At 41.2% G+C, this 17169-nt stretch overlaps 1 protein-coding gene across 1 annotated transcript; it reads left to right on the top strand.

Moving 5' to 3' along the window:
- The first annotated feature begins 992 nt into the window (after positions 1-992).
- Positions 993-14426, top strand: LOC118431729 (acid-sensing ion channel 1C-like). The gene is made up of 13 exons (XM_035843015.1): positions 993-1128; positions 2876-2989; positions 3979-4070; positions 5518-5616; positions 6080-6212; positions 6725-6823; positions 7980-8105; positions 9221-9373; positions 9783-9927; positions 10473-10529; positions 10915-11065; positions 11623-11714; positions 13154-14426. Exons 2-13 carry the CDS (start codon positions 2915-2917, stop codon positions 13330-13332), a joined length of 1401 nt encoding a protein of 466 aa, XP_035698908.1. The 5' UTR covers positions 993-1128; positions 2876-2914; the 3' UTR covers positions 13333-14426.
- Positions 14427-17169: the final 2743 nt, after the last annotated feature.

Raw genomic sequence — 17169 nt, 5'->3', positions numbered from 1 at the left:
TTGCAATACCGTGGCCTAGACGCAGTAGATAACAAAATCCCTTTGACCCTACGGCCTTTAAAAGGCCATGGGGGTACCTTTGTTATTTTAGGACTAAGAACATTTTGGAGCAAGATCAGTTCGACCTAAAAACCAGTTTGAGTTCATTTGAGTTCTGTAACATAAAAACCAGACTGGTGTAGTGTAGGCAGTTAACATCTAGAACGTTCTAAACCCACCACACAACCTTGACGCATGGTCTAAAGGAGTCGTAAGGTAACTGTAGCCCCTGGAATGTCATGTTTGGTAGCTTTTCGTCTTGTCGTTCAGTCGTTCGAAACGTCCGTGAAGATTTTGAGGTTTTTAGGCATTGCTAAGACATCACAGTGTAACCGTAAAGAATAAAATTAAGGTGTATTCATCTTTGAGAGGTTTTAGGTTCTAGCTTTCTTGTGGAGTAAAGAGATGGAACGAAGCGTTTTATTCCCGTGTCAGTGAAGGGCGTTCTCCCTGACTGAACTGTTACAGAAGGCTGTGGACCGTCCACACATGACCGGGGCTCGCGCCAGAGCCAGCTTGTCTTCCAACATTCAAATGCCATTTTTTCTCGGGCCATGTTTATTTGCGCTCATAACTGACATCCATCCAAAAAAAGGCTTTAAACAATACTGGGAATTGTACAAAGCAGCTACAAAATGAGGAAATATATACCGTGACTTTGCAGAGGGTGATCGAATCAACATGGCATTATATAGCTCATTTAGATGTAAAGACGAGTTTCAGCAGGAATGCAGTGGCCCATGTTTCGGACATAATACAATGCGGTACCATACAACACAATACAACAGTAACAGTTGGTCTGATATTCAACATGTGACGTTTTCAAAGAAATTTTACACTATCCACAAGCAAGAAGTCTGTCGTTTGTCCAGTTTATTCATTTAGGAATGTTTTTCCTCAAATCTACTACCTGTATATAGGCGCCGCAAGAATATTCCCCACCGGAAGTCGAACAATGTAGGACGATCCCGACATCCTAGACCCGGTGACGTCATTGCTTTTTACGTCCTGTAGAACAGTTTTTACCTGACGTCTTTCACGTTCGTCTTCACCTGTTCTGCCACAACGAGAGTTCCTTCAGACGCACAGGTAAGGGAAATATGTCTGAACATGTATACTTAAAGGAAAGGTGTTGTCTTGGTCACATCTTTGTCGTCACCGTCTGACCCACCAGGTGAGACCGTCTTTGTCTATCTACTCCCGCCTTTTGTCGTCCTCCGATCTTCTGATCACAACGCGTACGAGTAAAGTAAATCCTAGGAAAAATGAAGAAAAGAAAATTGGGACGATCGGAGAGGATTCCCTTTTGCTTCCAGATTACCGGTCAAGACAAGTAGTGTTTAACGATATAAAATGATATACATGATTTACTAGACATATCTAGTATCTAAAATTATAGTTACCCCCCCCCCCCCCCAACAACCCCAAGCTAGTTTTACTAATAGGGTCGGTCAGGTAACCAGACACAAAGTATTTTTCCTAGGTCTTATTACTATAGCCATTAGCTCAATCGTCCTATATGTAGGGCATCTGTCTGGCCACTCCAACGTTCTTCCTTACATGTCCTTTAAGGAAACAACAATTATGGGAAAAGGTGCACGTACAGGTATAAGGGTGACTATAATAGGCCTTATAATGACCTTTGTCTAATCTATATCAACTCGAATAAATGTGTTGGAAACAAACTACTAAACCTTCAGGCGTTGAGTTCACAACAGACGGTACGTTGTCAGTGTCTCGAAAGAGCTTTTCATTTAGGGCGATTGACAACACGGGAAGGCGGTTCACTATTAAAAGGTAAGCAACATAATGCAAAGACAGACTGTTTAACACAGCCATAGTCAATTTACTCAATGCTTTATCAATTAAATTAACCTCATGAAACGCTTCAAATAGCGGAAGGTAAGTGGGCGGTCGCCACGAGTTCTTTTTTTTTTACTACTAAATTCTAAGTAGCGCATTATTGTAGACTATATAGAATGTATTAGAAAAATAACATAAGGAAGGGCACAGCAAGTAAGCCGTTATGTAACCGGTTTCAGAAAGAATGACTGATAAATAGAATCGACTCAACAGGGAGGTGAGATTTATACTGGATAGAGTGCACTTTTACCAGAACCCTTAACCGTCTGATAAAAATGTATAGTTTACTGTTGCATACTCAATAACTTGACTCTAGTAAGATTGGTTTTGAATTGCTGTGTGTATGATCCTTTGGAATAACCAGAATCCTTAGTCGTCTGAAAACAAAAATTATATATTTTTCTACTGCATACTTAACAACCTAAATATCTATAGTAAAATAGATTTTGAGTTGCTGTGTGAATGATCATTTTGACAGTAAGATAAACAAAGTCCGGAGGATATTATTCCAGTATCTGTGTATTGTGTTTTGAATTACTGTGTGAATGACCCTTTTGACAGTAAGAAAAACAAATTTATGGGGATACCTTTCCAGTAGCTGTGTATTGTGTTGTGAATTACGGTACTGTGTGAGTTATCCTTTTGACAGTAAGATAAACAAAGTCTTGAAGATACCATTTCAATAGCTGTGCATTGTGTTGAACACGTTACGATGGTAACGACTTTAGTGTAAACACTAGTGCTGACCCGCAGGGTGCCTTTTAATGTATTGTTAAAAGGGGATCTAGTGGCATAAGTTGTCTTGGTGTAAAAGGCACTGTGTTCATGACTCGGTTTTTGTCAGTTCAAGGTATCAGTAATAACAGAACCCAAATTTCTTAAGGATAAGGATATTCTGGTGGCCTTTTTGGACTGAGGTGTAAATCGACACGATCAACAAATTTGCTCTCAATTTGGAACAATTTCTTTCCAGTACGATTCACCGCTTCTGTACTAGCAGTAACCGTCCGCCATGTCGCCGGAGGAGGAGAAAGAGTCCCCGGAGAAAGAGTTCGCCGGTAACACGACTCTACATGGACTTAACAGGGTGAGTGTTGGATTTGTTTCTACTAAGGGAAATGAAAATTGTTTTATTTCGCAAACTAAGTCCCTGAAAAGTATTTTGATTACCGTTTGCAATAGGATACAAGATGGCTACTTTGGACAAAATAGGTGAAGCCTTGATTTCCTAGGGTATTTTTGTCCATCACTCTGCTTGCTACATCCGTTGAGGTGAAACACCTATTGACAAAAGTGACATTGAACGTGGCAATTTTTTACGTGTACACAATGTGTCAGATTTTCCATAGTACTGGTTACATGTGTTTTTAAAATCTTGCGTGTGTGTGTGTGGGGGGGGGGGGGAGTAATCGTATCTAGTAAAACAGCATTCCTTACAGCTAGAACAATACGCGTTTCACTAAAGGGCATAATGATCGGATTATACGGATAACATTCTCTGGGCGCCCTACAACTAATTGGGGCCTGTAAGAAAAACAAATGACTGAACACACGTATTGGCACGGAATATTCTTTCTTCTTTCGTTACTGCTGAGCCCCTGTAACAGGGATTACTAACAATGCGCAAGGTGCTAGTAACAAATGACAAATAAACATCGGGAAAATAAAGGTAAACACTAAGCAACAGAGACAACTGATGGTGCAAAGGAAAAGACAAGTGGATAAAGTAGGTTAGTGTTATTTACATATATACAAGGACGTGTAGGGGCGACTCAATGCAGCAGGGCCCTCCCCAGATCAGTTTTAAACTGGGGGAGAAAATCCGCCTCCACCACACCAGTTCATCCCACTCCTGGATGGTGCGAGGAAAGAACGAGAGCGTGTAATAGTCTTTGACGGCGTAAACAATCATTTAGCTTCTTTGAAAGATATACTGTACTGTAGTTTTTTTGAAACGGGCGAAAATTGAAAACTCGAAGTCGACGTACAGCATCGCAGTGAAGCAGATATTGTCCTTAATGTATCAACATTTTGCATCATTTGTCTTGACCACCAGCTGTTCCATCTCTCCCTCAGATTGTGATCGCCCCGAGCGGTTACTTCCGGGTCCTGTGGGTTCTCGCCATTCTTTCTTCATACAGCGGCTTCGCCTACATGTTCAGCACTATGTAAGTTTTCATCGACATTTATGATTATTATTGACTAATTATGGGAATCTGTGTTAATAGGTTTGCACACATTTGCGTATATGCAAGTCCGTATGAGTTCCGTATTGACATTGTTTTTACTTTCTAGTAGCTATAGGTAGGTAAAGATTGCGGACGAATACGTCGTTTTTTTTTTGTTCGATGACCACATTCTTCCGCGCAAGAGAATTCCATTAATTCACTCAGGTAAATATGAGTACATAGCTTCGGTTAGGGACATTCCTCCGATAGAACATTAAACAAATAGCGGTCCTTGAAGAAAGCCACACCACCAGTACGTTACAGAACCAATTGAACTTATAAAAAAGAGTTAGGGCTGGTTCCTTGTATGAGTAGATCATAACAAATTTGATAGGATATGCAGCTAGTACTGTCCAGTACAAACCTGGTGTGTTACGCCATGAGGTAGTTACCTCCATGAAAAATGGAGGTATAGTTTTTGGTGTGTCTGTCTGTCTCTCTGTGTGTGTGTGTTTGTGTTTCCGCATATTTGTGGCCAGCATAACTTTAGAACCTCTGGATGGATTGTAATGATATTTGGTATGTGGGTAGGTGTTGGGAAGACGAAGGTCAAGGTATGTGACCTTGGTACTGCAGCAGAACTCCGATTTCTTGTATCTTTTGACCTGGACATGCTTTAGTCTTGATTTTTTGGTGGCAGCTTGTGATGTAAAGAAAAAGTGATGTATGTTTGGGCCCCCTAGCGGCTTGCTCTGGAACTGCAGGGGCATTCTGGTCAAAATCTTCCAAGGAGCATAACGGAACAAAAGAACAATGGATTTCCGTGATATTTAGCACGCAGGTATCTTTGGCAGAGATGTACATAATGAAGTGCAAATTATGCAAATTTTGACTTAATTTGCATACTTAATGAGGAAAATCTACATTAACAGTATTTTCCATTATAGGACTCAAGTACATGTAACATACGTAGTTTGTGGCAGGTAGAAGATTAGCAGATTCCAATTATGCAAATAAGTCCCTAATTTGCATAATTAATGTGAAAGTGTCCAAATACTTCCAAGCACATGTATTACGTTATTGGATTGCCAATATTGTGACCTCTGTAAGTTAGCTAAAGGTGTACATAGCCAAGCATAAATAATGCAGATGTCAAAGTCATTAACATAATTAAAATATTTCATGGAGGTATGAGGTTTCCGAACTCTTGTTTACTTGGTATGCAATAAAGTGAAAACAGAAACACTAAAAATAAAGGGATGATGCAACTACGCAGGCGGGGAAAATTCCTGACATGCCTGCGGGATTTGGGGAATTCTTGTCAAACGGAAGCATAACGCCTCAGCTAGCTAGCCACTGAGGCATCGCCAAAAATTCCAATCTGCGAGTCCTGCGCATCGATCTCTGCGATAAGTTTATAGCTTTTTGTTTTCTTCGCACTGCCCAGGATTATCGACTACTTCAGCTACGACACCATCACTGATACGAAGTTGGAGTTTGACGATGAGGTGATTTTTCCGGCGGTCACAATCTGCAACATGAACAAGTAGGTGAAGTTATACGTACAGCGTTTTCAGTGTATGGTGTTCTTTGGTGTTGATGACAAAAACACAAGCATACAAATGCACATACATACACACGCCTACATTCACATATACCCCAACACACACACACACACACACAAACACATACACATAAACGCACACACACACACACGCACAAACACACACACACACACACACTACACACACACACAGACGCACACACACACACACGCACACAAACACACACACACACACACACACACATACAAACACATACACACAAACGTGCGCGCACACGCACACGCACACAAACGCAAACACACACACACACATACGCACACAGAAACAAATAAACACAAACGCACGAACACACACACAAACACATAAACACAAACGCACGCACACACACACACACACATACAAACATAATTTTCATACGTGGTATTTACATTTACATTTTTGCAGATTTGACGAAAGTAAGCTGAAGATCATTGACTTCGTCTACCTGTCGATGTTCCTGTACGCTGTTCAGCTTGACGTTGACACGATCATAGCCGGTGGTGCGATACCTGATGAGACCGTCAATTCCACCACGGAGGTAAGTGTTCGTGTGTGTGTGTGTGTGTGTGTGTGTGTGTGTGTGTGTGTGTGTGTGTGTAGGGCTCCACATGCAGTAAATGTTAGAATAAAAACTCAATTGCCTTGGTACGATAACAATCTAGAGTCCTTATTTTCAATCTTACACAGAGGAATAGGTAACCAAATTTTCGACCATCGGAATTGGAATTTCATGACGCGCACTGGACGTTGGGATATGTGACGTTATTAGAGGATCATAGGTGCCTTGAAACCGATTTTTGCAGATACCTAGTATGTATTTGTTTACTGTGTACAGTTTGATGACAAACTTGTTTTTGCAATGGCCCCTTCACGATTTACCCTATTGTAAAGAGTGATGAAAAGCTCGAGTATGAGTAAGTAAGTATGCAACAACCGTGTTACGATGATGAGGTATTTTGAATGTCCTAAAATTTTCGATATGTAGACCCACTATATGTGTCTTTCACAAACGGGACCATTTTGTGTATCTTTAACTTTGTTACAAAACAGGGCATGAATGTTGAGGATCTCCTGTTGCAAAAAGGCTTTGACATCCACTGGAATCGCATGCCTCTATGCATTTGGAAGGGGGTCCACTGTACCGAACGGGTAAGTTCATACAATTTCTTTCTAATTGCTTTTTGGACAGACGAGGACAATGTGGCACTGCACTCAAGTTAGTAAATTATATCAACAGTGCCACATATACACAGTACAGACAGAAAGGTAGTCTTTTCTTTTACCTCTCCGATCGAAGTCAAGGTCGCAGCCCACAGTATTTACCTGCGACCTATTGCGTAGGGGTAAAAAAGTAGTGCGGCCGAAATCTGGAAGCGCCTGTAAACACCGTCACGTGAAAGACAGTGGCGAATGAGCTTTGCTATATATAGAATACAACACGGTGTATTCCGTATCACCGTCACCCGAGGTATCAGCCCGACCGCGGGTCGAATCACCCGACGGCCGAAGGCCACAGTATTTATCCGCGACCCCCGTGGGTAGGGGTAAAAACGTAGTGCGGCCCAAATCTGGAAGCGCCTGTAAACACCGTAACGTGAAAGTCAGCGGGGAATGAGCTTTGCTATATGGTAGTATAAGAAGTCGACTTTTAGGTGGTATGTGTAAGGTTTTGATGTTTGTCCATTTGGTGTATAAATGCGCGTGACCTTACAGCTGCCTGCACCTGTGAGTCAGCTGCAGTTCCGCATGACCCCGCATGACCCCATTTAAAAGAGGTCTTTAAAAAATTCAAAACGACAACTTTTTTCTGTTTTTCAATTATTTCGGTAGGTTATACCCTCGACTTCAACATATTAGTTTGTCGTGCTTGAAAACTGCACCCTGCTATGACTTGATCAGCGTCGATGTCAGTCACCTTGTGGTCCTTAACTATATATAGAAATCCTTATAGGCCGAAAACTGTGTTCTGCTACCTCAAGTATACACCTGGCCTGAAGTGGGGAAGGTCGTGTAAAGGGCACAACGTACGTCGGGGGCACGGCGGGTATATCGAACTCGGGCCCTCTAGATTCCGAGTCAAACGCTCTACCTGTTACGCCACAAAAGTCGCCACAAAGTAAAAACCTTTTACTCCGCTGTAGCCATAATCACAATTCACAATAGCTTTTGACTGTATATTACCCAGTTTATGATAGAGACTAACGCTCACGTGGATTTTGTAGTCAGTCATGTAGTAAAACTATATAGATGCCTACATTTGTTAGCGAGCACATACAGCTATTTCAATCCATGTCTATGCCAACAGAACTTCACACATTCATTCGGCCACTACGGAAACTGCTATACCTTTAACGCTGATGCCGACAACCCGCTAAAACAATCCATGCAGGGTTCCAGCCAAGGATTCATGGCGTTCATCGACCTTAAAGTGGTGAGTGGGCATAGTATACACCTTTCTCACGCGGCGGCCATGATAGTTCGAAAACGAGGCCAATGAGGCAAACAAAAGACTGTCCATCATGATTAGCAGTTTAATGGATGATAGGCTGGCAATTAGGAAAGCGACCGAAAGGAGAATGGCTGCATTTCTGTCAAATATTTGCATTAGTATGTTTTTAATCTGCATCTCTTAAGGGACTAATATAATGGGAACAGTCTACTCTAAATTGCTGCATCTTTCGATGCATAACACTGGTTATGATATTTATTATTTGATTTTATATTGTGAATTTTTGGGGGTCTGGGGGAAACTAGATGGGAGCTTATTTTAGAAATACGTTTTGTCTGTTTGCCTCATTGACCTCATTTTAGATCTATAATGGCCGCCACGTGAGACAGTTGAATTCGTGTATACTGTTTTCTGACGTGCAGAGGTTATTTTCATTCAGCTAACGACGACATGATAAAGGCATACTAAGCTGACTCCAAACTCTATTCTGCTTACTTCATATGAGCTGAACGCGCAGTGATACAAATGAAAGTGATACAAATGGATTATCTTAGTTGAGAGTAATATAAGTTTCCTAGGTCACATTTCATGTTCCTGATGATAAAGTAGTACTTAGATGGCGGTTGAATATACCTGATAAGAAGCGTAGTGAAGATTGTATTATCGTCTACATTGAATATATGACATCGTGCAAATTTATATCAACACAAACAATTGTTCAGAAAGCCTTGCAGATACCCAAATATGGGCAAGCAATAATAATCATAAGATAGGATTTGCTAGTTAGGGCATGGTAGTAGACAAACGAAAAAGACAAAATGAGCTGGCGCTGTATTTTTACTGTGCATCTAATCTCCAAGCAGATCCTACAATTGCATAAGATAACTAGTACCAAACTGGCCAAGGAGTGTAGTCAGCCAAAAGGTGTCCATTTGCCATGTAGCGAAACACACCCCTAGGTCGTCTACACTCCTCTGCCAGCTATTGATACTATCCTATGCTACAGTAGGATCTACTTGGAGATTACTGTGCATCTACTGTCACCTGATATGAACCCTCCATTGTTATTATGCAATAAATGGCACTTGCTTTAATAGGATGAGTACACTGAAACGTATACCGCTGGTGGGAATGCGGAGGTAGGACTGAAGCTCCTGGTGCACGATCCGAGGGAACCTCCCATGATGGACACCCAGGGCATCGCCCTCGCGCCGGGAAACCACGCTTTCGTTTCCGTCAAGCGGATACTGGTGAGTACTGAAGTTCAGATAAGTGTGGCAATAAAAACTATTGCCATGGCGACGGTTTTAGTGTTTATAGGTATTAATGATTGTTATTGAAGGTGTGTTGTTTTTGTGTTCTATCCTTTCACCAAGCTATATGTATGGCTCTAAAGGGATGATGCAACTACACAGGCATGGGGAAGAATTCCTGATATGCCTGTGGAATTTTGGGAATTCTTGTCAAACGAACGCTCTCTATAATATTAGGCTAGCCCCTGAGGCGTCGCCAAAAATGTAACCGCAGCCGAGATGCCTTTACCAACTCATTTGTAACCAGGAGCTAAATTGTGAGACTGCAATCAGTTACACTGCAGCGAATACAATACCGAAGTAGCTTCTTATCCCTTAACACAATTCAACATTTCCCCCTCCCCAGTACGAGAACCACGTGCCTCCGTGGGGGGTCTGCGAGGACCGACAGCTGGAGTATTACGACACCTACACGCTGAACGGCTGCTATCTGGAGTGCAGGAGTAAACACGTGGTCAGCAACTGCAGCTGTCGGCCTTACAACTTACCAGGTACAGTAAAAGCTTTTTAATTGCACACCTAATTTGCCAGCGTGTTTCGAGCTATTATCAGGCGTGTACAATAATACAAAGTTACAAAGTTGGACCGTGTACTGTATACGTTACCACTCACTCTGCAGTGTGACACGTCAATGACCACTGGTCAGTCCAGTGTAGTGTTCTCTCTAATGCTGACACAAGTTTGATTGACAACATTATGGCAGTACAGTACAATAAAAAAATAATTATGGATGCCGTGATGCTCGTTCATATCAATCTAACGACGCAGTAATGAATTTTTTAGTGTGCCATCCACAAACTTTATTCTGTGTATCGCATGTGGACTGAAACAGCGGAGTGATACAATTTTCGTAGAAGAGATAGAAGTTGTCTAGGTCACATGCCATGTGCGGGTCCGCGTGTTGTTCTGCAGCGAAACTTTTATGCATGTTTCAAATCACAGTTTGGTCGACGTAGCAATAGCGACACCAGCCTCCAAGGCAAGAAAATTAAAAGTTAACAATCCTAAGGTTTACCTATCCTATCTGTCCAAATAGGAACGGCACCAACATGTGACCCGACTACCATGTTCACATGTGTCAACGATGTATTAGGTGAGTGTTTAATAGCTTACTTTGCCTTCCACATCGGCCAAAGGAGAACAGTATTCGGTACTACAGGTCACTTACATATAGCTAAATTATTATCTGCAATTATTTTAGCACTTTGTTTGCCCCCCACATCGGGGTCGTAATATATGCTACGACATCTCCTCACCACAAGATGGCGCTTGTGCGATACAGCAGTCCCAAACGTGACTAAGTTCGTATTTCCCCTTGTCAAGGCTCATAACTAGAGTAGATAATATTTTTCATCTCCTAATTCATCACCTTAAGGTTATATTTTTTAGTTTATATGTGTGTGTGTGTGTAGAACACCGGCATAACTGGTGAAATTAAAACTCGTATGTCGTCCAACGTTTCTTTTCTAATGTTTTAGATCAGGTGATCAGAGGAGAGCTGAAGTGTGACTGCCCCGTACCCTGCCGTATGACGTCATACAGCACGTCTGTGTCCTACGCAGGGTGGCCGAACAGACACACCCGTACCTACCTTGCACCATACTGGGGCATGGACTCAAACTACATAACGTAAGTTTGCTGAACGACTTCATCGATGCTTCTACCGCATGTTATTTTGATAGCGCTAGTTCCACTTTATCAGTTGAATAACCTATATGCGTTGTTAATGGGGAATGGGGTATTAAGAAACACAGGCAAGAAGTTACTCAACAAGCAACTGGACATGATGTTGGAAATGGTCAGACGTCTTGGATTTAGCAACAAATCTTTTGTCAGTGACACTGGCGATTACCTGGATGGTTAACGTGCATCGACGTAATTTAAGTTTTTAAGATTTTGTAAATGAGTTGTCATAGCGTCATCAATATATGCTCTTCGTCATCAATATATGGTACTTGCGTGGTGCCCTTTTTGTCAATAAAGAAATTACGACGGAAAGATGTCGAGAATGAAGGCGTACCCCATAAAAGGAAGCTTATATCAGGTAACTTAGGCATTCATAGGCACGAGTAATTCATCGATCACCCTATTTCGATGTCGTTTGCGGTTAAAGTGCAAATGTGTGCAAGAAATAATTAAAACTTGATGAATTGAAGCATAATCTCGTAGTATTTTTCTTCCTGTAGAGCAAATGGCGTCGTGTTCAGCGTCTTCTATGAGAAACTGAACTACCAGAAAATCACAGAACTGAAAGCAATGGACGGAGGACAACTTGCAAGTAAGTAGAAAGGGAGTGAGTTGTAAATTCCTTAATAAATGCACGTCATCTGATACGTGCCATCAACTTCCTTATTGCAAAAAAAAAACTACTAAGTACGTGTATCAAGGTAAATGTCGGCCAATCCTTGTTCCAACACTGTAATGCATTTAAGTTCGCGGAGATTTACTTTCGCATTAGCGGGAAAGTGGAGTGTTTGCGGTGGTTTCAAGTTCGCTGTCGCACCATAGTTGCACTCAAATACTACAATGGAAAATGTTCGCTGTGGCTTTGAGTTTGCGGTGAAGAGGCCACCGCGAAAACCGCGGAATCAAAATTACCGCGAACATTTCTGTGGACACTAGGGGTGGGTACCGGTACGGCGTGCCGCTACAAAACTGTTTTTTTCTTTTTTTCTTATTGGACCGGTCCTGAAAAAGCGAACCTGAAAAATCGGTGGACCGGATGTTGGACCTCTTGAAAAATGAATAGATTGTATGATCAGGCATTCACAAGTGTCAAGGCTTACCGCTCGAAGAAAATAAGAGAGAAGTAGAGTGGAGTCTATAGTCATTTCTACCAAGTTTTACATTCAATAGTACAGAGGCAGTTAGCCTTGTAGGATTTCAAATTCGAATACTCTACAAAACATATTTCTCTGTTGCGAAATGGACCATTGTTTTGAGTATCGCCCATTCACAAGTTCTCACATAATGAATGAGGTCCAGGTTCAGGCGTAAACCTTTGACCTGATCCTCTGGACCTGAACCGGACCTGGACCTGAATTTTATGTTACCGGTACCCAACCCTAGTGAACTCCGGTTTGAAGCAGGGAGGTGCATCATAGTTGAAGCTTTCTTTCGGAAGGTCCCATGTTCTAGCTAGGATGTACCTCGAGCGTGTATCGACAGCCTCATTACTCAAATGGCTGTACTACAATGTGAACTGCTGTCTGTTCAGAAGTTGCTCAGTCCTAGCTTTACTCATGTTCTTTTATTCCTGTGATACTCTTTTGTAGGTCGGTTTTCATTAGCAGTAGTACCTTTAGGTGAAATCTCACTGCACTTGGATCACCGTTGAGGCACTGCGAGGTTCCTTCACTGCGCTTGGCACTGTTTTATTGTTTTTGCGATTTTTGAATAATTTAGACTTTGCGTCATACGCAAACAAAAGTATGACTTTGTCTTTGAAGACAACAAAATACACAAAACGGAAGAAAATTCGTTCTTTATCTCTGATATTCGTTGAGTCATCTACGAACCCCGCAGTGCCGCACTGGTACCCCAAGTGCAATGAGAGTCCACATTTACACTCACAAGTATTACTAGTACTCCTGCTTCATCTTTAATACATTCCTTCAAAGCGATCGTAATACTGTAGAAAATGCCTCCGCCCCAGAGGCGTCGCCAAAAGAACATATACTCACTAATGTGTACGCCCCCCCTCCCCATCCGACACAGGTAACATAGGAGGAATGATGGGCCTGTTTATAGGAGCCAGCCTGCTGACCCTCCTGGAGGTGTGGGAGTACCTGTGGCAGCGTCTGAAGGGGTTCCTCGGGAAACATCGTCGCCCAACGGTCATTGATGTTAAAACTCAACCACACGACATAGAAAGGGGAATAGTGTTTCACAAGTAAATTCCAAACCAAATCAAGGAGTATATATACTTGTAGACTATATATATGCAAACTTGCCGTATCTATTGAATTGTAACTGGTATCTTAAAGTATATATACCGATGTATGAATAAGTAAAGCTTTGTAAATATTTTTACTTACTTTTACGTTTGGCTGTTCTTTGACTAATGATTTATTTGTAAAGCTTTATGGTCCTTGCATTTTGTTGCGTTCTTATAACAGAGAGGTCGAAGGTCACCAAGATGGCTGTATAATAGTATGAATGTTAACTGTTTCAATCAGTAAGACTATTATTCGGTGCGCCAAATGATGTTGATCAGCACATATCAAATGTCATCCTCCATATGACAGTAAGTATAAGATAACGTGGCCAATTTTAGTCCTCTTCTTTGTTTACCTAGAGACATTTTCCCCCCGTCACAAATTTTAAGTCAGGCAAACAATTCAGTTCAAAGTTGAAGTCCAACACACGAAAACGTTCAATTTGTTTTATTTACTTTCACTACAACGTTACATAGCAGCCTGCTGTTGGTACACAAGAAATTTTTGTAAGATTTTCAGTTGAAACACTTCAAGCAAGTCAGGCATTCCGCATACGTACATGTGTATAGTACATCTATTCAGTATTATTATTAGAATGACCTTCAAAGTAAATACAGGTTACTTCTACAACAATTTTGGTTATCTCACTGGTCCGCGCCTGTTTGCGAAATACATTTGCTAACCGGCGCAAGTTGGTCGCAATTGGGTTGAACTTGACGCAAGCTAGTCACCAGCAGGCGTGACTACTGGAAATACCTTTTTGGTGAATCTTGATTATTGTACATGATTTCAAATTTCAGAGGCTACTCTGCAATTTCCAGTTAAATTTTGTATTAAATTGACGCTGAACCTGAGGATGTGATGTTCCGCGATCCGAGCGTGGCCATTTTGTTTGTCGAGGTCACGTATTTTACCCGTGTGTCGCACGGCGTTAAGTCGCAAAGTTGCCGCAATAATTTGTCACCAACAACAGCGGACCAGTGAAATCCCTTTTTACTCCTCTGGTATCTTCTCCACAAATAGCACTTTGGCATCTATGGTGTTAGATTGAATCTTAGATACATATTAAAGACCTATACAGAATATATTATTGTGCTGATTGGATGCATACTTTGTACCCATGGCCTCTCTCAAAGCCAGCGATAAGTCACTGGGGTAGACACTCTGGAGTGCGTGTGTCAGTCAGTCTATACAGACTATGATTTCAGAGACGGCAGGCAGCCAGTATGAGCTGGGGGACGAAAATTAGAGCAGAAAAAAGTCTAAATCACCATCAGCACTGGTCAGATTTCTTTGCTCATTCTTGGCTCAACCAGTCAGCACTGGTCAGCTTTCTTTGGTCATTTCTGGCTCAATCTGAATCTGGTATTGTCCCTTACTCTCCAGGACAATAGTTTATAATATTACACGTATTTATTGTTAAGTGAAACTACCCATGATTAAGTTAATTGTAATAATAAATTCTATTGTTTTTACGGGAACCAGCTTTGAAAGAGACTGTCCATTATTTTTCACATTGTTAAAATGTCTTTCAAGATCAATAGAACCAACAACCACTATATAGTACTTACTTATAATAGATGAGAAGATCTAAGTGTCTTAAAGATAAATTCAAGACGTCAGAGAAACCTTAGGGGCTGCAAGTGTTGATGGAGATGACCATCCGGTCAGCGACCCCGAGGTCAGCACCTCCTGAAAGGGTAACGTTCTACAGGTCATCCTTCTGGCAACACAGTAGAAGCAGATTTTAGAAATAACTGTTCACGATATTAAAGAACTCGATTTACTAAATTTTCGAAGTACTTCTCGATACGTCAGACAATTTGTCCACTGTCTATTATATTCTATTCTGCTCTACTCCATTTCATTTCATTCTATTCTACACTACTATGTTCTATTCTGCTCTATTTTATTCTATTCTACACTATTCTGTTCAATCCAACTCTATGCTATTCTCTTCTACACTTATTTGCGCTATCTTATTGTATACTATTCTCTTTTATTCTTTTGTGCTCTATCTATTTCTTACTCTTTTCTAGACTACACTACACTACACTATACTATATTCTTCTCTTCCCCTTCATTCTATTCAATTCTATTATGTTATTCTAATATTGGCATTGGTACATAGTCCCAGGTACTGACCGTTAGCCCATTTGATATAAGTGGACTTTCTTGAGTACAATATGGCTGGACCTGCGGGTACACGTTCCCACTCACACTTTGCCCGCGGTCCTGTCTCCACTACAGCCAGCCAGCCGGTATCGTTAGGGCACCATCCGTAGCTACGGTTGATATACCAAGATCTGCAGCGACAAGGTCAGGATCAAATTAGGTCTTCTTTTCCAAAATTGATATCTATCGAATATACCTAAGTTAAATATATACGACACATGTTTGTAAACCTTCTTATAAAAATGCAGTGTAAAGACGCTAAGACATAACCTAAGATGATCCGGCATGTTCAGCTATGAGTGGCAGGGGCTTATAACTTGACCATGGTCTGAAGAAGGTCGGGAGGTCACGCGCAGTACCATGGTCTGAGAAGGTCGGGAGGCCATGGTCAGCTATGTGTGACAAGGATTAATTAACTACATGCATAACGATATACCAACCGTGATATGGAGAAAGTTAGGATTCAATGGTTAGTTATGTGTGACAAGGATTAACTATATAATGATATACCAACCGTGGTATGAAAAAGTGTGGGGAGCCATGGTTACTTATTCGTTATAAGGATGAACTATAACTTTATACCAAATATAGCATTAAAAAAAAGTTAGGAAGTCATTGTTATGTACATGTGACATGGGACAGGGCATAACTTATACCAACCATGGTATGGAGAACGTTAGGATAGCCTGGAATCCTACCAACACAGGGTTCTCAGGAAGCGTACCTTAGGGGAGCGACCAAAGCACAACACGGCTGGATTCCAGGCTAGGTTAGGACGCCATGGTTGGTTAGTATGTTTAATAGGGTCACCTAACCATGTCTAAAGAAGGTCGGGAAGCCATAAGTTTTTCCTGACTGGTAGACTAATTTAATTACCTGCGAGATATGGACTTTGTATCTCCGTCGATGGAAAAGAAGTTTGTATGTTCTATCGGCAGGTCCGACCAAGGAGACGTCAGGAGGCGGTCCTTAGAGAACCAGCTGAACTTGTCACTGTTCACTCCGTCAAAGATTAACTCTCTAACCTCTGATCCTTGGAACAGAGAAACATTCACCTGGGAAAGATAAAATACATCAAGATTCAGAATCCTTTTTATCAATAGCAATTGTTTTGTTTTGTTTTGTTACGATAGCTGCTGCTTGTTATTTTGATATTTCACCAATCTTCAGTGAATCAAGGCTGGGGACAATAAGAGCTTCAAGCAACCCTTGGCTGGTCCTCAAGATGGACCTTTTATAGATTTTAAAACACACTCTGTTAGGAAAGAAGACACGGTGAGATAATCATTAAAGAGGATACAATCATAGGCTGAACGAGAAAATTGATATCAAAAGATAAGCAAAAAGTGATATCAACAACATCTTCAAACTTTTGATTTAAAATCGTACCCTTCTTGCCAGCCATGACTTTAACTAAAAAAATTCAGCTTTGCAGCGGTATAAAGATTCAAGGTATGAAACGTTGGTATTGTGTTTTAGATCGAATTTGCATGGCTTAACAATGTATTGCACAGGGCGCCAATTTGTTAGTTCGTCCCCAAAAGAAAATAGACGCTACAATCGAAAATATGTCACAAACAATGAAAAATAAAAACTGAAGAAAAAAATGGGTCTGCCTAA

The sequence above is a fragment of the Branchiostoma floridae genome, chromosome 2 (genome assembly GCF_000003815.2).
Source record: "Branchiostoma floridae strain S238N-H82 chromosome 2, Bfl_VNyyK, whole genome shotgun sequence".
Classification (NCBI taxonomy): domain Eukaryota; kingdom Metazoa; phylum Chordata; class Leptocardii; order Amphioxiformes; family Branchiostomatidae; genus Branchiostoma; species Branchiostoma floridae.
The sequence above is the reverse complement of the archived record's forward strand: the minus strand, read 5'-3'. Positions and strand labels throughout refer to the sequence as shown.

Coding starts and splice junctions, on each gene's coding strand:
- LOC118431729 (XM_035843015.1), top strand. CDS start 2,915: ATGTCGCCGGAGGAGGAGAAAGAGTCCCCGGAGAAAGAGTTCGCCGGT. Junction 6,213..6,724: donor CCGTCAATTCCACCACGGAG/GTAAGTGTTCGT, acceptor GTTACAAAACAG/GGCATGAATGTTGAGGATCT. Junction 8,106..9,220: donor CGTTCATCGACCTTAAAGTG/GTGAGTGGGCAT, acceptor TTGCTTTAATAG/GATGAGTACACTGAAACGTA.